Here is a 22,700-nt window from a genome sequence, read left to right on the forward strand (position 1 = left end):
CATATCTTTGAATCGTCGATACCACAATCCCTTAAGACCAGGGTCTTTAACCAGTGCGTCCTACCCGTAATGACGTATGGAGCTGAAACGTGGACACTCACCGTGGGCCTGGTCCATAAATTCAAGGTTGCTCAGCGTGCGATGGAGAGAGCGATGCTCGGGGTATCTCTGGTGGATAAAATTCGTAACGAAGTCATCCGCCAGAGAACCAAAGTTACCGATATTGCTCGCAGAATCAGCACGCTGAAGTGGAAATGGGCCGGCCATGTCTGCAGACGGACAGACGGTCGATGGAGCAGACACGTGTTAGAGTGGAGACCACGTTTAGGCAAACGTAGTGTAGGACGTCCTGCGGCACGATGGACCGATGATTTGAAGAAGGTGGCTGGCAGCGGATGGATGCGGGCTGCCCAGGACCGGGATGGTTGGCGCTCTTTGGGGGAGGCCTACGTTCAGCAGTGGACGGCGATAGGCTGAGATGATGATGATGAAATAAGTGGCGTTAGACAATAAATACTGTTCGTTTGTCATTGGCAACCTAAGATGGTCCTGAAAGTTTCAGACTTTTAGAAGCAATATGCCATTGCAATTCTTGTAGGTTGTGATAACGATAACGAGAGTCACAAGCGAAATCTTTTTGGAATTAAAAGCAACTGTTTTATTTTTACATACGAAGTAATATCAAAATAGTTCAGTTTGAAAGTCCATTTCACGTGTTTTTAAATACCACACCTTACTTTTAAGGGGTTCAATAGGAATGTAAAGGTGGAGTTTCAATAATCTTTTGGATAAAAATCTTTCAGATTTATAATTAGTTAAGCTATTCACTGCACACTAGTCGAACAAACTGGTGGTTGATACTTTGATTAAATTGCTATTAAAATCTTCGAAATTCGAATTCTTTGGTTTGAATCTTTGACTTGTATGGTGGCGCTGTCACCTGACAGTTTAGTTTTCAAAGTGAGCCCTTCAACAAAACCCACATCTGTGTCTTAAGAAATATCATTTATTTCAGCTTTGAATTTAGTCAAAAACTTCATCAACTCAGCTTTCTAACGATTGTTTTAATATTCTTTGGTTTTTCTTCAGATGTTCCTAGCTTCTCTGAATTATTTTTGTCACTTTTATACGTATTAGCTGTGCCATTATTGTGTACTGCAGTTTTTGGTAGATATTTTGGCTTACTCTTAACATTTTTATAATTTCTTGGCTTGAATGAACTTATTCTTGGATAAAGCGAATTCCTCTTAATAACTCTATTTTTATTCAAGTTATCAACTGTTTCTCTCGCTCTTTCTAACAGATCATGAAGAAGACCTCTTGGAATGAAACCTCGATGAAATTTTCTATCAATTTTGTCTTTTAATGATGGTATTCTCCACTTGCCTCTTGGTATACTACTTTCTACATCATTTCTTTTAACTCTGCCGGAATTTTGATGTCTTTGGAAAATTCCTTTATTTATTTTCAAACCTTTGTTCATATCATTGATTCTTCTTCTTAAAGCTGCGTTCACAGTAATATAGTCATTAGGGAAATCTTCAAAATCGTATGATATGTCCGCTACATACACATTAACGTCATCAATATCATCATCGACAGCGCGCTTCGGTCTGGCATTATTTACCGTCTTAGCTTCGATAAATGTTTTATTACTGTTCTCAATGTCGTGACATGCTTCAATTTTAGTATTGGCAAGGACCCAAAATCCAAAAGCTTTAGGCGGTAGGTTGATAATCAAAGTTCTGTATGGACTAACACGTTTCACCACGGGGTTTAAATCACCCTCGTAGAACATGGCCCGACCATTGACGACAATGTTCCTGAAATACAAAGAATAGTTTAAATAACTCTGGTTGTAGGGAAACAGGTTAATCAATTAAACACAGAATACATTCATACCCGTTGTGGTCACTTCCGAGTATAAACTGCATGATATCACCACCTTCCTCCCTGTGAGACAGCTTTAGAGAAAATCTAGCAGGTTCATCATCCATATTAGCTCCAAAGAAAGTGACAGCCCCGGGGATTGGCTTGTGACGCAGCGATGTACAGTGCGCGAATAGAATCGCTTGTTGGGGTTCCATATTGACATTCAACACACGCTCACCGACCAGGTTTTTGAATAAGAGGGCCATGTAGAAACTCTAGATGAAACAGAGAAGAATAATAATACATTTCTCGGTTTTAATATAGGTACCTTAATTTTATCTTTAAGTCGCATGCACGAGACATCCAGACTCAGAACAAGTTTTCATGAATCACACGGATATTTGTGCTTTACAAGCCTTTATTTTGGTCTGAAATTATTCTGTTAAAATCAATTACTCACGAGTGTTGGTTCATACAACTCTTCTTCCTCTAGCTCCCTATAATGCACAGTGAACCCGTTCTTGGCAGAGTAGCCGAGCCTGGCGAGCCAGTCTGCCGCCCGCTCCAGGTCATTGTACTGCCGCCGGTTAATTTCGGTCAGCCACAGCGGCGTTTCGCTGCGGGCGAACATTCGCAGGATCTTCATGCGATCGTATTCCGACATGCGCTCCATTTGGTACGACGTAGAATTTCTGTTAATTAGAAAAAAGTGTCCTTTTTAATATGTATTTTCGTACAATTAAGTGAGCCGTATGCCTACAAAAAAAAACAAACAGATTGTATGGAACTTTAGAGTGACTTGAACCGCTTGTCAGATTACTGCTCTTGTAATAAACTATACCTTAGTTATTCTAAATGTCACAGCATCACATTTACCAAACACATTTTCTGTATCTGTGGATAACGTTGTGAGTTGTATATTTGTTGATTTTACTGTAAAGTCGCTATGTTACGACATGTATACTGCTGTTTGTTATCCCTATCTAAATAAATAAATAAATGATATTACAATGTAAGATAAGAAAGTACAAAACGAAACACACAGGTAGAAAGTTACTAGCAGAAATATTTATAATCCACCTTTGAGAACAAAACGAATAAAAATCGTTGTCTGATAAATAAGACTCGTTGTACCCGGGACACATCATTCGTGTGCTTGTCGAAAACAATACAATTTCGTTTGGATTTTGGAGAAATTTGACCTTGACCTTGCACTTTGTTAGTTGGCATGAATGGTCCTTCCGTTATTCCTTTTGCCCCAAAGGCAGTCATTTGGAAAGCACTTTTATGTAAACGAATATTATCATCAAAAAAATGTCTCGACTTGGAATGATCGCCATTAAGGAGACTTTTACATAAGCGGGGTGGTTTTTGGAAATTTGTCAGAACAATCCTACATATGAGCAGGACATTCCGTTTGTCTCTTTCCTCCATTTCATCACAAAAATTACAAATTTCATCCACGGAAGTAAAGCCTGAATAATTAATTCTACACGAATATGCAAATCCTGATTTTTCGCCACTGTCCCAAGATACTTAGTAAATTATTTGCATCATTTTATTTGTGAACTTAAACGTGGCAGTTTTTCATTCACGTGAAGGAGCGACGTTCTCTCCGTTAGCTCCGTGCTTCACGATCTTCATCCGATTCCTGAGACCTACCAAGTCTCAAACTTTCCTTTAAGATGTCGTTGCAAGTATTATACTTAATGATTTGCGTTTTATAATATTTTACTTCTTAAACTTACTAACTTAATCTACACTAATATTATAAAGAAGTGAACGGGTCAACAACCGTGCAACACGTGTCACGTTTTACCTGGCCCCATCATTTTCTTTATTACTTATTTCGTGATAATTAGTTAGTTCACCAATCGACACGTTACCGTACGCGTGACTCATACCTCTTTAATCTAACCTCATTTTAGTTTAATTTAATCTTAATCTCTCTACGTATTGACTTGGAATATAGTGAATTTTATTATCTTTACTCGAGTCTATCCTTTCTCGACCCAATCCCGAACATTGGTCCTTCGAGCTATCTATTAGCGGGACCTTAACGCGAGTGCAATCCTCTGTGCGAACTGTATTCGCATTATTTATTTCGCTGACGACTAGTGGCAGTGGATTACACAGTACATCCTTATCTTGTGACCCTGCACTACCTCATCTCGTCGCATCTCGTGATCCTGCGCGTCTCTGTAACCTGGAGAAAGCCGCTCTGATCCTGTGACCTCAGTGCCTAGGAGGGCGCAATCTACAATCTTCCGGCTTGTTCTACCCCGCTACACAAGTAAGTTTTTTTTTCTTATTATAATAATGGCCACGATGGAAGATATCTTAGCTACTCAACAACAAATCATTGAAGCAATTGACAAATTATACGCCAACTTCAAGAAAGATGGAGCGGAAAGAAAGACACCCGACTACCTAGGTCGGCGATTAGAGAACTTGGAGCAATATTTTACAGAATTTCATAACAACCATATGAATTTACTGTCTTTTGACGATCAATCTCATGCATATTTCACCTCCAGCCAGTATGATCAAATGAAACTTAAGTATGGGAATATTAAGGCAGCCCATACAAAATTATAAACCTCTGTTGGACAGGCCGCAAACTCCTATACTAAAACCCTCTACCTTTCAATCAGTTTCAACCCCTCAACCTCGAAGTGTATCATTCCCGAATACCCCTCTAAAAGTCAGTTCTGATGTTAATACTACTGAGGAACTATTGAGGAAACAAGCTACGAATTTTAGAGCTTTTTCAAGAGAAGCTCAAGATATAGATCTCAATCTCGTCTCAGAAAAATGGGAGTTTGAAGACATCTTGAAAACCCTTATGACACGGTGGACAGCTATCGACTCACTACATTAGGAGCTGGACAACGGATCAAACGCCCAATATGAAGAGCAATTTACAAGCTAGCTACGGAACAAAAGCCGCACCCTTTTTGGCTATGATAACACTAAAACAACTCGCTAACGATGAAAGGCCAAATTACCTGACATATTAGAAAATTCCTTCTATATGGATGATCTAATGCATGGCGCTCATTCAGTAGAAACTGCAAAGCAGCTTAAGATTGAGACGTCTGACCTCCTAAAGGCAGGTGGTCTCAATCTCCGAAAATGGCGTTCAAACTTACCGGAACTGGTAGATGACCTCGATATTCTTCAGAAGGACGAATTTCAATTTAAACAGCCAGAGTCTACAAAAACTTTAGGCCTTCGTTGGAACCCTAAAGAAGACCTATTTATCTTTCATCCCATAGAAATTACTTCTGAAGGTGTCCCTACTTAATGGCAACTCTTATCTGAAATTTGGCGATTCCTGTCGAAAACTTGCGCCTCAAAGATCTCTACAACCTCTTAAAAGTAAAAGCAAGGTACAGCTATAGCTATATACGCCGGAATCAACATAAGAAAGGATTCTTATGTAACTTTAACGGGAACTGATCTTCAATCCTGTGTCAGACGTAATCCCATGATGATATTATGTCATATCAGAAATCCTATTTATCACTTGAGCGATGATCATAACTTATGTGGGACTATACCTGAAACCAGGACCTGTAAGACTGTGAAACAACTTTTGAAAAAACACTTGGAAGGAATTAACCTCGAACAACAGATGCTTTTATTTCCGCTGCGATTAATGCCATATTAAATTTCTATGCGAGGGTCAAAGTACAAAAAGAAAGATTTGTATGTATCCAAAGGCAGTTTGTAATGAATAAACTCAAAAACTACTTTACCGATTTCGAAAATTCTTTCAGAATGGGAATGCTTCATTATCTTAGATTAAAATAGGCTATAATTTTCAAAAATATTGGGGTTCCGTAAGATAATTGCGATATTGTAACAAAAGGTGTCAAATCGTAAACCTATTTCTGCGTACGCTGTTAAAACGGGTTTGTAAATCTCTTAAACATCTACATTAAAGTCCGTGAGGTAGGTCTTACAGTTTAGCCACAGCAACCTCATTCGTGTTACAAAATTTTATGTTTATGATATTTTAGCTTATTTCCAGGACGAAATCCATGTTCAAGTATATACAGCGTGTATGAAAAAAATGTCAAATGCGTCTGTTCAGACGTGCAAAAAATAACGTGGCTTTCTATTGGTAAAAGAATATCGGAAATCGGTTTCGTACATGTTGAGATTACACCCTCCCCCTCTCTCCACTACCATGGCACATACTCACAAACTTTACCTTTGTGTAATATTATAAAAAATAAAACCATAACTATTATTTTTCCTACATACCTACTAATATTATAAAGCTGATGAGTTTTTAGTTTGACCGCGCTTATCTTAGATATTACCGGGTCCCAATTCTGCTATTTACAATGGCCGATGAATGAATGAAATTTGGCTTATAATGACGATTTTCGTATTCTCTTAAGAATTTTTTAAACACAATAATTGGAAATTCAGTACGGGACGGTACATTCAAGGTCAACAATTAACTTCCAATTATTGCATTGCCATAATGTTTAATCGAATAGGAATAATTTCAAATTTAATCCAATTCCATTCATTCATCGGCCGTTGTAAATAGCAGAATCGGGGTCCTGGTTTATTCGAAAAAATATTTCAGTGGTATAATAATATAGTACATTCATTCAGGAGGGATACATGATATGTATCTTACATCACTCTATGAATAATAAGAGCAGAGCAGTAACAAAATACCTTATAAATAAGGGCGAAAGTTGCGTGGCCACAAAAAAAGAATCCTTTAAATATCCTAACTTATAATCTTCTAAAAACGCGGACGTCGCGTCGCGGGCAGCTGCTAGTCATATATATTTTTATATGTTTGCATTGTCTGCATTTAATTCGTAGATTTTTCGATGAAACAAAACCTAAGATATACCTGAGGCAGCGTATATTATTAATATAATGCTATGGACCAGGTGATTAATGTGGGCATTATTTAATTAGCATTATTTATTTAGCATTAATGCCAAAACGGTTTCCGTAGAGGCAGGTCTACAACGTTAGCAGTCTACAAATATGTACAAGAGGCTCTAACTATCGTCAACAATAAAAACTATGCAGTGGGTATATTGCTCGACATGACCAAAGCCTACGATAAGGTGAAATTTAACATTTTATTAGACAAGCTACATGGCATAGGAATACGAGGAAAAGCTCATAAATGGTTTGCCTCATATCTAAAGGATAGGACACAACTCGTAGAAATAAAATACTTCGACCACAACACAAACTTAATAAGTAAAGTGAGATCTGTAAGCAAACCAGTAAAGGCGTCTATTCCCCAAGGAAGTAAAACTATAAACGGGCCTTGTGTTCTATTCGCAGACGATATCTCCTTGCTTACCTCGTGCCAAACGACAATATAAACACCAAATTAAACTCTCTTCTTTCTACAGCTGTAAACTGGATGGACAACCATAACTTAGAAATTAACTTCACAAAAACTAAATTAATCACATTTCACCCCCATCAAAAGCCTACCTTAAAACTTAACTTCACTTTTAATAACATAAAAATAGAACAAGCAAACGAATTTACCCTACTCGGTTTATCTATTGATACCCACACAAATTGGAAATCCCACATACAAAAAATTTGAGCAAAAATGTCAAAATTTTCATATGCCCTACGCGAAATAAAAAGAACAACAAACCTTCAAACAGCACTTGTTACCTACTACGCATATGCCCAAGCATGGCTCAGCTATGGAGTCATGCTGTGGGGTAACAGTACAGACTCACAAACCATCTTTATATTACAAAAAAAGTTAATCAGGATAATAGCAAACATAGAACAGACAGACAGCTGTAAACCACATTTTCAAAAACTTAATATACTTACACTACCCTGTTTATACATTTTAGAACTATGTAAATTTGTCAGAAAACATCAAAATTACTACACCAGTTGCCAAGATATACAAAAAAGATACAATTTTAGACATAACAAAAACAAACTAAATAAACCTCAATCTCGAATTAAAATGCACTCAACTAGCCCCCTAATTATGTCCATTCAAATCTATAATAAACTGCCAAATGAAATTAGACAAGAAACTAAAATAAGCATATTTATTAATAAATTAAAAAGATTCTTCGTATTAAAGGCATATTATACTGTAAAGGAGTTTCTGGATGATAAAACAATCGTAAATTTAAATCATCCTGCCTAAACAAACCAACAACTATTGAGATATAGAGTAACAACTATTATTAATATTATACAATTATTCTGCCCTCTTCCTCTCTCCTAAATTTTTTGCGTGCCCAACAGGGTCCATATTGAACTGCTATTTATTTTCTACCATCTCTGTAACATATGGAATGCAATAAATGATTGAGTATTGAGTATTGAGTATTGAGTATAATGCCCGCGCATTATGAATAATGTCTAGCTTTATCGGGCTAAGTGATGAATTACTATCTTAACTTCATTATTCATCATATTGCTCGGTCATTATTATATTGCTACATGACAGTTGGGCAATTTGATACCAATGTTTTATTTTTTATTTTTTTGACTTTAAAAGATGATTAGAAACTTTAAGAGATTTTAATTATACGTAGGTAATAATGAGTCTGATTGCTTAAACTGTAGTTTATTTTATGTAGTAATAAGTCATTTCTATAAAACAAAGATATGTCGTGAAATTTTTGTTTTAAATTTAATTATATTCATGCTATATTATTAATATGACTTTCCTGAAGTTTTAAAAGAAAAAAATAGTGGATTTAAAAAAAAAAGTCCTTCGTAATTATTAAAATTAATGAGTCTGATTATTTAAGTAAAATAACCTTATATTAAAATAATAGGTTAGGTTAGGTTAAAACTACGACCACGGCACTACAACTACGGCACGAGCCGAGCGCTGCTGCGGTAGCGGCCGGCGAGTGAAAAACCAGAAACGTCTCCCATTTCGATACTGTTCTGTTGATTTCTCGTCATACACAGTCAGTCGCTCACTTAGTATTTATATAACCCCCCAATATCAGCTGGCGAATACGCGGATCTTTGGCCCCTGGCCATATCTGCCTGTCCCCTTTGGCAAGTGCAGGTCATGGTTAAGGCGACAGACTACTAACAATCACAACGATCGCTGGGCTACAGTGAACGGCTGCAGACAGTCAAGGGAAGCAGTCCCTATCCGCTCACCAAGACTGTCTCGCAGCCTGATTGGGCTAAAGCGTATCGACTTACGAAAAGTGGTGGGCTCGCTGACCGGGCACACATCACTTAATAAACACCTTTTCACCATCAATGTTACAGATAGTCCACTATATAGAGGCTGTCTGCAACATGAAGAATCAGCGGCACACGTGCTCCTGGAGGGCACGGGGGTCGCGGAATGCCGGGCAGGGATCCTCGGTACACCGAGCTCCGTCACAGAAACCTGCAAACGTCCCAGGAGACTTCTGCACTTCTGGAGGGAGTTGGGATGGCTGGATTGATAGCCTCCCAAAGCCACCTGACGCACAATGGGCCGACTTGGAGCCTACGTGCGGAAAAGGGAGCCCATCACCAGTAACCAGTAACCCCCAATATATAAATTTCGACACTGTAAATTGTAATTTACAGTCACTCGTTTTATTGCTACCCATAAAAAAATAGTAATTAAATATGTTTGCAAGTATTACTTTGCCCAAAAGATGATGTGCAATATGTATAGTGCCCGGTCAATTTGATTATTTGAATAATTATTATCAAATTGCACTCTCATATTGAGCATTTTTCATAATGACCGGGCATTATCTATATTGCTCAATTTATCACTTGGTCCATAACACATATACTTAAACAGTGTTCGCATTGAATGCACAAATTTTACACAAACAAGCACAAACAGTTACTTATCGTTTCACAAGATGGCTATTTTTTTTTCAATTTCTTCAATATATACAAGAACTACTTCTCTACTACTTATATTTATTTATTATATTACTATATTATATTTATAGTTTTACTACTTCTATTATATGTATAGTTAAAAGGTGTCAAACCCATTCAACAGAAGAGCATCCATCATATCGTTGGAAAGCGTGAGGTAGTCCTTGAAGTCACTCTTGGAGTCAGCCTGTAGGCACTTGGTGACGTCACCGCCGACAACCTTCCACTCCTCCGTGCGACCAGGTGGGAAGGTCTCGATGATGTAGCGAAGAGTTTCAAGGTCATTCAGGTACTCTTCGATGGACTGGTTATTGCATTCTACAAGAAAAGTTAAATCATGAAGCAGGCATGAGTTAGCTAAAACGTACGCTAGTTATACTAGCTTTCACACTAAAAATAAACAGTGAAAGTTTGGAAACTACGTACGATAGCAAACCGACAAACGCAACGCTACTTACATTATTAAGTAGTATGAGGTGGGATGTTAATTACAACGACAAGTGAATAACTTTAAAGGATTCAAAATGTTTTAAAATATTCAATTTGATCATTGTAGGAATTTTGAGACACCTCAAAGTAATAATATAAGTCTTACCATATCCCAGCTCCCAAAATATGTTGCCAACCTTCGCCTTCTCAGCTACCGTCAATATTCTGAGAGCAGTGTTGGGGTCCCATATGCCAGTCACAGTTTTCTCCTCATTATTCAATGCAAACACTAGATCAAACCCAGTGGACTTGGCCCAGTAGACGAACCGCTTCCATTGCTGGTGAGTGACTTCCAAGCTTCGGGAATTGAAACTTAATGGAACCTTTTTAGGCACGTCCGTTATGAAACCAGGGCTCTTCAGGTCGTCATGGTTAATCTCGTTGATGGAGATGGTTTTGTTGTGGAAGGTCATGTGTGCGGTTGATGGCCCAGCTATTCGCAGGTACGCCGGGGCTAGGGAAAACGCCATACAGATGCATTCTTTGCTGAAAATGTATTGGATATTTATACAGGATGTCCACATTTTAATATTGGGACAGCATAATAACTAAATGAATATACAACAAAGTATAAGTATAAGTTCGCGCGCCGCGCTTGTCAAGGCAACATCTCGCTTGTTCGCCTCCGGGAATTAATTTGAAATAATGTGGTTAAAGTCAGTATTTTTAATATTAACTGTGCAATATCTCTTACCAATCGCTCAGTGAAGCTAAGTGACGTTTTTGTGACTAATATAAATACAGTGTAATAGAAGGAATAACAAAAACATTTTCAAACTTAATAATCCAACGGTTGGGACGCTCACGTCTCGCGCCGCGCGCCGCACGCACCACCCACCGGCGCCTCCCGCATCTCCCGCGCGCACCCACCGCCCGCGCCTATTGCTGTACTACTCGCACAGTCACTGTGCGCTGCTCAAACAACACTGGAGTATAACGCTTGCTTGCTGTTGTCATACCGCTCGCACAATTACTGCACGCGTTGTTTACCTTTACTTGCGAACATTTTTTCACTATATTAAAATCAATGCTTTGATTTTAAAAGATGATTTATTCCGCTTATTGTAACACCATTGCTGATAATGAGGACCACTAGGTTGCATGAATGACCACTGTGGTACAGTGTTCGCTAATCCAGTAGTTTACGGGGTCGACGACGCTTCGCAAGCAAAATGAACTGCATTATTTGTGATTTAAAAATGAATCTGGGGGAGGGTATTAAATGCAATAGCTGTAAGGAAAATTATCACTACAAATGCGTAAACATCACCCCGGTTGCATTAAAAGAGGGGCAGACTCAACTGGAAAGTACTTTTAAGTGCAACTCGTGTTCCAATGTTACTCGGCGAGTACGTTCAACGGATGAAACTCCAGTACGTGGTGTTTGTACAGCTATGGTAAATGTTGAAGAAGGTACCCGGATGTCAAAGGAACCAGGGCGAAATGAAGATAACCAGGTGCCTAAAAGGTCATTGACCTTGAAGGAGTTTAAAAATGTTGCACCGTTAATTGAGAATATTAATAGTATAATTATTTGAAAGTTTTGTGACTTTGAAACAAGAATTATAAAAGAAATACAAAGTACAATAAATGTATTAGCTTTGGAAAATACTAAGTTACGACAAGAATTAAAGGAGGTTAAAGAAAAATGTAATTCTTACGAGAAACAAATTGCAATAGTAGAAAATCAAAAGCATAGCAATGAAGAAAACGGAGATACTATTGGTCTTTGTCTACAAAAAGGTACCACAATGACACCTACTGTCAATATTGATACATTGCCAAACAACATCAATGCGGACGGCGTACGTGTACCCTTGGCGACGTCGGTGGCCGCGGCCGTGTTAGCGCGGCGAGCAAAGGCGCGCGGGGCACCGCGCGAGCCCGCTAAGCGCCGCGCTTCTGCGGCGTCGACGCCCGTGCCGCTGGTAACTGATCCAGGCCCCAACCCCGGCTTACGCCGGTGCCTAGGCCGATAACTGCGCCGGAGCCTGTTCTGGCGCCTGCACTGCCGCCTGAGGTCATGCCCACTCAGTCAGGGCATGACCTTACCTACGCGGGGGTAGCCAGAACGCCATCGAATTCTCAAGACGGTGAACAGAACAATAACCAATGGGTAGAAGTAACGAAGAAAAGGAGATATAACCCAATAATAAGGGGTGGTAATTCGTCAGTTGTTCTACTAAAAGCGGTGGAGCGGAAGAAATATTTACATATTTGGCGATTAGATAAAACAACTACATATATAGGAAGATATATTAAAAGAGCATATTATGAGAGTATTAGGCAGTGAATCAGAAATTACAATTGAAAAAGTAAGACCTAAAATTGAACGGGATTATGCCTCATTCAAAGTTGGCGTTACTGTCACTGACTTTAACAAGCTTTGTGACCCGGAGTTGTGGCCAGTAAACGTAGAAATTTGCGAATGGATTAATTTTTTTCGTCAATCAACCAATCAAACCAGAATGCAAACATAATGTTCTCAATTATTATATATTATACCAGAACGTGAGAGGAATTCGGACAAAAACGACTCAATTTCTATCATTGCTAGAATCCTCAGGATGTGACTTGTTTGCAATCACAGAAACTGGACTGAATGCAGCAATCAAAGATTCGGAAATCGCCATGCCAGGCGGACGGCCGCAAGCAAGGAGGTGCGCTTTTAGTGGCCACACCGCGATTTGAGTTGCGGCGAGTGGCGATTCCAGGTGACGTTAATATTGACAATTACAAGTTTGAATTAGTGTTTGCAAGTGTGTTTAAGGGGAATTGGTTTTTATTTACATGTTGCGTAGTATATATTCCCCCACAGACCGATGAGAATGAGTACATGGTGATGTTTAAAATATTAGAAAATATATGTGTTAAATATAAAAATAAGTTTGTAGTTCTAGGCGATTTTATTTTGTATTCGTGTAATAGTTATATTGTAAACTAGCTGTTGCCCGCGACTTTGTCTGCGTGATTCTCAAGATGTGAAAAACTATGAAGTTTAATAATAACGATCATAGTAAAAATGTAATGCAATATTGAAAATGAAACACTTCTTTTTACATTTTAAGCTTGCTTTTTTTTTCTAAATTGTAATGAATCTTGAGCGGCCCAAAGACTATCAAATGTTTAAATCAAACACATTTCATCATTTACGATACTATCCTGGTGTCAAATATTTCACAGCTGTTTTAATGACTTTTTCTTATTTAATCCCAAAAAGAGGGGCTTATAACTTTGACATATCTGCCTGCCTGCCTGTTTGTGACATCATAGCTTCCGAACGAATTGTACAATTTTAATTTAAACGTGAATTACGTGCGAGTTTAAAAATGTGTGGGGGGGGGGGTGCAATTAGGAAAAAATAACAGAAGGTATAACTCAGTCTTAGAACTTCTGCTAAAAATGTTTTACTTTCGAAATTTTCCATTTACTAATTGGGTGGGTTATGATTTTCGAGCACGTCTGTTCTTGGGACAGCCTACACCTGAAATTGCTAGACGGATTATGACAGTCATAATGAGGTATCATAAAATTATTATTGTACTGCAACCAAAGAGGTAAACCAGAACCATATTACTGAGGCCCCGGTGTCCGTTTGTCTATCTTTCACCTGGCTGTTTCTCAGGAACAGTGATAGCCAGACAGTTGTTATTTTCACACACGATGTTTTCTGACGATATAAAGAAGATGTCAAATTATATTTGTGGACGGAGCTGGTGAAATGAGAGTCGGGCTCAGTAACTGTGGATTTTACATAGTGTCATAAGATATAAGATTTTGCAAAATTGCACCCAGATAAACGGTTTCCTGAAACACGTTATGTTTGATTGTCCTCTTAATATTAAAACTGATCTTCCTCACAAACATTTGGAGTATTTCCAAAATAAAAAAGTTGGTAAACGTGTTATCTTGGTCCCCTGGTGTTTTGATCACGATTTGCCTTTAAATTGCTGATAAATAAATAACGTGATAATAAAAAAAATATCAGACACCCCTTTTTTTAAAATTGACAATGACAAAAATCTAAAGTATAGGATATGTGTAATTTGTGATATTACGACAAAGCAAACTATGAACATTAAAGTGACTTCATATGCATGAGTTCTATTTACTGTACCAATTTACAAAGAAAAATAACGTATTTTATTCGATAACATACCTGACGATCATTGAAGTAAAATACCTACCGTCATCCCTACTGCATAAATGGAACTTAAATAAAGACTACATGAGGTTGGTTATGAGGTTACGCTGTCGATACCGACAGCCAAAATGAATTTTCCAGACATTGTATGACGGATGTAAGTGCTGATAGCTACACGCCATTATCAGCCTTATTGGGGAAATTTCCAAAAATATGTTCCTAATTCTCGTCGGCTTAGGGATCTCAGAGACTTATTCAGTCTCGTTCCTTGCCCTGTTTTTACCAGGCTACGAAAGAAGAAAATTTTAAATAAGTAGAGAATACAATAAATTGTTAAAGGAATTTTTGGAAGGACCACGTGTGCGGTCGATATAATGGCGGATGTAGACCGATCAAATCGTTAAAATACTGAAAAATCCCAGGTATCAGTAGACATTATTCTATCAATAGATACATAATGTATATTCATTGATAGCTTTGGTCTTATAGATCTTTCACATTGCATACCTATTATGCAGTTTTTATGCAAGTTTTCTGGGGTTTTTTATCCGAAATACTTTTGGCCTATGTAATAATGCAAATTTAAGAAAAAAAAAATTGTTGCTAGTTGTTACAGATGAACCAAGATAATAATTAACTGTGATACAAAATCATATTCCGGCATTCCACATTTGATAAAAAAAAAACGTATTAGTTTATGTTTCTTTTATTTTACTTGTGAGATAGTCGCGGTAGGCCTATATCAGACTTGAAACAGAATAAAATGACTAATTTTGTGAAAATGATTTACTTTCGAAAAATCCTATTATTTCTCTGCCAAAAGTCTTAAGATAAATAGCGTGATGTTTTTTGTGTAAATTGATGACCGTGCTGCCTACTACTCAATGGGGTGAAAATAAACCTCATAATTGTATTACACTATGTTACGGTTGAGTCCAAAAATTTAAAACTTTACTGCTTATGCCTCCTGCATAGTAGCATTATGGTTTTTGTATATTTGTTGTATCATGTGTACGATAAGGTTCATGCAAAATTTGAACGAAATATATTCAGTAGTTTATGAGATAATTTGATATTTGTTTATAGATATAAAAGGCTCCTGCTCACCCCCTGTAACGAAAAGCGGGATAATAAGTAAAAAGTATGTTGACCAGACCTCTTGTTGATATTCTCTGAAAATTTGAATCAAATCTATCCAGTACTTTTCGAGATCTTTCCGGACATACATACAGACAAACAGACAAACAGACAAACAGACAAAAATTCTAAAAATCATATTTTCGGCACCGGAATCGTTCGTAGACCACGCTGCAATTATTCTTTTTTTTAAATATTCAATGTACAGTTTTCACTTTTCTACAATTTTATTATATGTATGTATAGACTTTTTTTTAAATATTCAATGTACAGTTTTCACTTTTCTACAATTTTATTATATGTATAGATTATTTTGAATATTTTATGGCATTTTGTGAGTTCGTTCAGTGTAATGAGATACCAAATTCAGATGGGAGACAGCTTGACCTTGTGCTGGGCGCTCGTGGCGCGGGCGTCAACGTGCGCGGTGCGGACGAGGCGCTGTTGCCGGTTGACGCCTACCATCCCGCGCTGCACGTACACGACCCCCACTCACCTCGAACCCCTCGCCTCCCCCTCGCCTGACTATGCGCCGGCATCGAATGTACGATACCAACAAGCTTTGTCATCGATATGCCGCGGAAAGTGGAATTTTAACAAAACCGACTTTCACGCTTTGTATCAATCTTTAAGTGAAATTGACTGGACTGATTTATATAGTTTAACCGAACCAGATGCCATTTTGAATTTATTTTACTGCAAAATATATGAAAGACTTAGTACACATGTCCCTTTAAAAAGGACAGATACAAATAACAATAGATTTGTTTATCCGGTATGGTATACGAGTTCAATAATAAGAGAGATAAGACTTAAATACATATTGCATAAAAAATATAAATATAGTAGATCGAGTTCGGACTCTGAAGCGTTTTCGAGATGCAGGGCGAGGGTTAAGACCGAGACCACTCGGGCTCACAATGACTATCGGAACCGCGTTCAGAGTCACTTGTCCAAAGAACCGCGTGCATTTTGGAACTTCATAAGATCTAAAACTGGGGACCTAAGTATCCGTAAAATAATAAAAGACGGTAAAGTTTTGTCAGAAACTGAGTGCGCAGGAGAGTTCGCCCGGTACTTTGAGTCTGTGTATAACCAAGAACCAGCCTCGCTGAGCGCTGCGGCGGCCAGCGCTGACGTGGAATGCGTGGCGGAGGCGCCGGGCGCGCGCGTTCATCTCGAACGGCTGAGCGTCGCAGACGTTCGCGCTGCGCTGGCGCGCTGTCCGCCTAAACGTTCAGCGGGACCCGACGGGATACCAGCGTTCGTATTTAAGGATTGCAGGGCTATATTAGTTGATCCGCTGCGTCATTTATTTAATACATGCATCGATACTGCGACGTTCCCAGGTCGGTGGAAACTGACTCGTGTGGTTCCGGTACCGAAGGGTAGTGGTGGGTCAGCTCCCACTGACTACAGACCTGTCACGATCTTGTGTACTCCGGCAAAGGTTTTTGAGGCGGCTATCCACAGTAGCCTTTATCCGCAGGTAAGCGTTCAGCTGTCCGATGCTCAGCATGGTTTTCGACCTGGGCGTGGGACTACTGGGAATTTACTGGACTTGATGACATATCTATTGCCTGCCGTAGATGCTGGGCTGCAGGTAGACGTCGCTTACTTTGATTTCCGTAAGGCGTTCGATACAGTAGACAACGACATCCTACTAGCCAAACTAGCGGGTATGGGGTGCACCCCACACACGTTAACATTCTTCTCCAGCTACTTACGGGATAGATGCCAATATGTTGACTGTGGCGGACACCTTTCCAACCCCTATCTCACGAGGTCAGGTGTGAGTCAGGGGAGTAATTTAGGACCCCTTCTGTTCATACTGATGGTCAATGACCTGCCGAAGGTAGTCAGCAGGTCTACGCCTCTGCTATTTGCGGATGACCTAAAACTGGTTCATAAAATTGAGGACAACTCGGATCACGCCACACTACAACAGGATATAGACAGAGTTGTAGGTTGGAGCATAAAAAACAAACTTTATTTTAACGTGAAGAAGTGTTCAGTACTGTCATTCAGTCGTGCATGCATCCCGAGCCATTACCAATACCTTATGGACGGGGAGCCTTTGCAGCGTGTCACAGAGGTGCGGGACTTAGGTGTACGTTTAACAGCTGATCTACAGTTCCGGCAGCATATTGTTGGTGTTTGTAAGAGGGCTTACCGGAAGTTGGGACTATTACTGCGCCAAGCGAACAGCTTCACTAATATACGAGCATTGAAAGCACTGTACGAAGCGCTAGTAAAGAGTCACCTCGAATGTAATGTCGTAATATGGTCGCCACATGAGGAGAAATATAAACAGATGCTGGAACGTATCCAGAACAAATTTTGTAGGTTCGTGTATTTAAAGCAGTATGGGGTATACCCGGGCTATCCACTGCTGTATCCTACTCTATTTGTTCTGGGTATGTTAGGGTATTATAGGCTTGAGGTAAGAAGGGAGGTCGCTCTAACCGTTTACCTGTTTGAAGTAATACGTGGGAATATTAATAACCCGAGGGTGTTGGAGGGCATACAGCTTTGCGTCCCTGATGAGTACGTAGGGCGGCGGCGGATGCCGGCGCTGCTGCTCGTGCCGCGCGCGCGCACCTGTCTGCTGCAACGCGCTCCGCTCACGCGCGCGCTTCGGGTGCTCAACACATTAGCACAGAAGATTGATCTTTTCTCGTGTACACTGAACGAGTTCACGCGTGCCGCTTATTGTGCCATTTGTTTACTTTAGATTTTATAATATTGTTTGCTTGTTTAAGATTTTATTTTATTTTTATTTACATTGATTATTATTATTATCGTATACTTGATCCGTAGTTAGTATTAATTTTATTAGATTTAAAGTCAATATAAAATAATGTTGAAAATTTGTATAGATATAAGTGTTTAAATAGTTTTAATATTACTTTAACTGTCGCATTAGGTGGTACTTACCTGTAAAGATAGTTTTAAGTTGGTGAACTAAATAAATAAATAAAAAAAAAAAAAAGAATACTGCAACGAGCCAATCGGGAGCTAAAACAACTATGAAACTAATATCCCTCTAATTTCAGCCAAGAAACGAAATCTTGATAAAATCTCTGAATAAATATAATGTAAAATATAAGTTTATTTTATTTTGTTTGGGAAACGAACTTATACAACGAAATATAACGAAAACATTATCCAAAGGCAAATTCTTCAAATTACTAAACATACCAACTTACATTATTTTCTTTTAACATCAGACAAATAAAAATTTTGATGATAAAATTGGCCGAATATAGTTGCTTAATTTCGAGAGAGAAAGGTAGCAATACTGTTATTCGTACCCGATCCCTTTCCGCACCTCTTTTGCGTGCAATCACGTGCTAGGTGAATTCTGTGACAGCACTCCAAGATCCCTCACTACCAACCATTGACCTTCCAAGATTTTGTGTTATCCACGAATGCTTGTTCTGAGTCTGGGTGTATTTGTGAATGTGACTTGAATGATTGTTAAACTTTCCGAGATACAATTATTTAATCTTAAAGATAGGCTAATAGATACTAAGTAAGAACACTAATCGAAATACCTGCTTCATGTTAGGGCCCCAGCTGAGGCGAAACAAATTAAACAACATAACACGCTGACAGTTTACTTTCGTGTCAGTCGCAGTACTATAGTGAAAGAATGTTAAAAAACTCACCTATTATATTTGTAACTACTTGAAAACAAATACTTCGGGTCGATAGTGAAGCTTAAGAACCTGCTGTCAACAATATTCACGTGTTGATCCGTAGTTAACTTGACGCTGTACGTATCGGCACTGGACTGAGATATAGATCTGAGCAGAAACAACACCAATAACTGTTTAGTACTCATATTGAATACCTAATAACGAGCCGTAGCTGATCATGGCTTTTAATAATGAGGGACAGGAAAACTGTATGTTGCAGTGCAGATGTAAATTATGAAGATAAATATGTAACTTACCGATATGTGCTCTTGGTTGCTTCTTAGGGCATCTTTTCAATTATAATTTTAATTTCCTGTCAAAAATGCAAGCTTGGCTAATTCTTTTTTGCTATGTAGAAGGGACTTTGATTAAGTATTTTAATTCCTGACGGAGGCATATAGTCTGTATTTATATAATTACAACCAATTAAATCCACCAAATTCAATTAATAAGTAACTCATCCTTTATTTTTCACAAGCTGTTGCTCGCGACTTCGTCCACGTGGTTAGATGATCTTGAACCGTTTTCGCAGCGCACGCAACAGAAGCCCCCAAAATGAATAATTTTCCCCGTTTTTCCACATTTTCCATTGTATCTTCGCTCCTATTAATCGCAGCGTGATGTTATATAGCTTTAAGCCTTCCTCGATAAATGGTCTATTCAACACAGAATTGAAAAACTTTTTTCAATTCCAACCAGTACTTTCTGAGATTGGCGAATTCAAACAAACAAACAAACTCTTCAGCTTTATATAGTATAGCCTATGTGTTATTCTGATGTATAAGCTATATTGTGGTAAAGTTTCATTCAAATCCATTCAGTAGTTTTTACGTGAAAGAGTAACAAACATCCATACATCCATACTTACAAACTTTCACCTTTATAATAGTATCTAGTAGGATTTTCAAGTCATACTTACTCGCAAATCCAAAACATTTCTAAGTTCCAGTAATTAATTTATTATTTATATTATATTTAAATTATATTATATTATAATTAATTTATTAACTTAATCATTTTAAATTGAAACTAGCCACTGTTTGAAATGTCTATATTCTCTTTACTTGTCGCAACATAAACTTGCTGTCAGTGCAGTAAAATGAAACTATGAAGATTGCGCATTTTTTTCACTCAAGCCATAATATTGTGTATGTTTGTATTATTAACAACATTATGTCACGTTTACAACAAAATTCATTTTTAGGAAATGTGTTTACGAAATTCGTCTTGTTTTCGTAATAAATAATTTAGACCATTTGTATTTGTTACACATCAATAAAATCACACATTATTATATAACAAGACAAACTTATTGCTAGCTATGCTAGTGCACAGCACTGATTTTCAGATGGCACCTAACTGTGGCACTGAAATTGACAATCATACTCGCATACGAAATGACAAGGACAACGGATTTGAAAAAGAAATAGTAAAAATGAAAAAGTTTTAATGAATTTAACAAAAAAGTACTTTCTTCTACTAGTTTTAGGTCCTGTGAGACTTTAACGCACTTAGTTTTCATTAATGACAATTATTTATCTTAGCTTAAATAATGGCAACCATGCAGGCGTACCCAGGGACGGTGCCCAGGCCTACTGCACCGAAACAAACGATAGCATAAAAGAGACCCAGTAAAATTTCAAAAATGTCAGTCCAAGTTCAAAGTTACATTACAGTGTATGAGAATACGTATTTTACAAGTGCATATTTTGAAATCGTAGCTTTCTCGTTCAAACTACTTTCCAAATATATGTATAGGTACTCGATTGCTATTCTAGTACAGACTATAGTAAATATATCTAAGATTTGCATTAAAATTACTTATTGTTATGCAATACAAAACACCCTAACATACACAAACAATAATATACATATTGCATTAGAAATGCCATACAAAAAAACGCTTGAGGCATTGAATAGGAAATTAAAGGGTTTATAAACTACAACAATTTGGTGGCACTTTGTTACTACTTTCAGGTTATTTCAAACAAATGCTTGATGTTATTCCACGTTCAACATACACTGATGAAATCAACGCTTGCTTAAAATCATTGTAACTATGGCGAAATGTTCAAGAAGTACGACTGATTGTGAACATGCGCGTTCAAATGCTTCAGGATCCATCTATTGTTGCAGTTGCTGTACATGAAAATGCTGTACTGACGCATAATGACGTACACACACAATATGCTAATCATAGGTATTAAATAATCAGAAAGAGAGCAGAAAGCGCGGTCTTTGCAGCTTTGACATCAAAGGGTTAGATTTAAGTATTCAACATCTTTTGCCTGGGGACTTGTCGTCATAAAAATATATCGATGCAGTTTACTCTACAACGAGCCTGAGAATCATCCAATTGCGTTATTACATTTATTTTACTTGCCAGCCATGCCACCACATCATTTGAACTGTAGGTTGGATCTCCTATTATTCTGTTTCGTAACTAACGCCCACCACGGCTATGTAATGACACACGATTAGTCGTGAAAAAATGAATGAAACACGTTATTGAAGCCACCATCTTGAAAGACAAGTTTGAAGTCGAAAAGTCGAGAAGTCGTTTTTTTGTGATCAATCATAAAATATTATGCAGTTTTACGATGGGATAAGAAATTAAACAGTTTTAATTAAATTAATACTGACTTCCCTAATTTTCATATTAACACATTGTTGCCATGTGATAGAGGTAAATTAATGGATATACAATCGATTCTTATTACAAAAGTAGAATGAGTAATTAATTAATTATTTAAAATATAAATAACTAGCTGTTGCCCGCGACTTTGTCTGCGTGATTCTCAAGATGTGAAAAACTATGAAGTTTAATAATAACGATCATAGTAAAAATGTAATGCAATATTGAAAATGAAACACTTCTTTTTACATTTTAAGCTTGCTTTTTTTTTCTAAATTGTAATGAATCTTGAGCGGCCCAAAGACTATCAAATGTTTAAATCAAACACATTTCATCATTTACGATACTATCCTGGTGTCAAATATTTCACAGCTGTTTTAATGACTTTTTCTTATTTAATCCCAAAAAGAGGGGCTTATAACTTTGACATATCTGCCTGCCTGCCTGTTTGTGACATCATAGCTTCCGAACGAATTGTACAATTTTAATTTAAACGTGAATTACGTGCGAGTTTAAAAATGTGTGGGGGGGGGGTGCAATTAGGAAAAAATAACAGAAGGTATAACTCAGTCTTAGAACTTCTGCTAAAAATGTTTTACTTTCGAAATTTTCCATTTACTAATTGGGTGGGTTATGATTTTCGAGCACGTCTGTTCTTGGGACAGCCTACACCTGAAATTGCTAGACGGATTATGACAGTCATAATGAGGTATCATAAAATTATTATTGTACTGCAACCAAAGAGGTAAACCAGAACCATATTACTGAGGCCCCGGTGTCCGTTTGTCTATCTTTCACCTGGCTGTTTCTCAGGAACAGTGATAGCCAG

The 22,700-nt window shown here is 37.9% G+C and overlaps 1 protein-coding gene across 2 annotated transcripts; it reads right to left on the reverse strand.

The window, feature by feature from the left end:
• Positions 1–494: 494 nt before the first annotated feature.
• LOC113495971 (heparanase-like) lies at positions 495–19,448 on the reverse strand. Of its 2 annotated transcripts, none has more exons than XM_026874992.1 (6): positions 19,207–19,448; positions 10,361–10,740; positions 9,879–10,083; positions 2,333–2,564; positions 1,903–2,147; positions 495–1,823 (listed from the first exon to the last, which is right to left on the reverse strand). In XM_026874992.1, the coding sequence occupies exons 1-6, from the start codon at positions 19,380–19,382 to the stop codon at positions 1,040–1,042; spliced, it is 2,022 nt and encodes a 673-aa protein (XP_026730793.1). In that variant the 5' UTR covers positions 19,383–19,448; the 3' UTR covers positions 495–1,039. The 2 variants fall into 2 exon arrangements, with proteins under 2 accessions (XP_026730793.1, XP_026730794.1); XM_026874993.1 differs by lacking the exon at positions 19,207–19,448 and adding an exon at positions 10,949–12,897.
• Between the last annotated feature and the right edge of the window lie 3,252 nt (positions 19,449–22,700).

Source organism: Trichoplusia ni, chromosome 7, assembly GCF_003590095.1.
Source record: "Trichoplusia ni isolate ovarian cell line Hi5 chromosome 7, tn1, whole genome shotgun sequence".
NCBI lineage: Eukaryota > Metazoa > Arthropoda > Insecta > Lepidoptera > Noctuidae > Trichoplusia > Trichoplusia ni.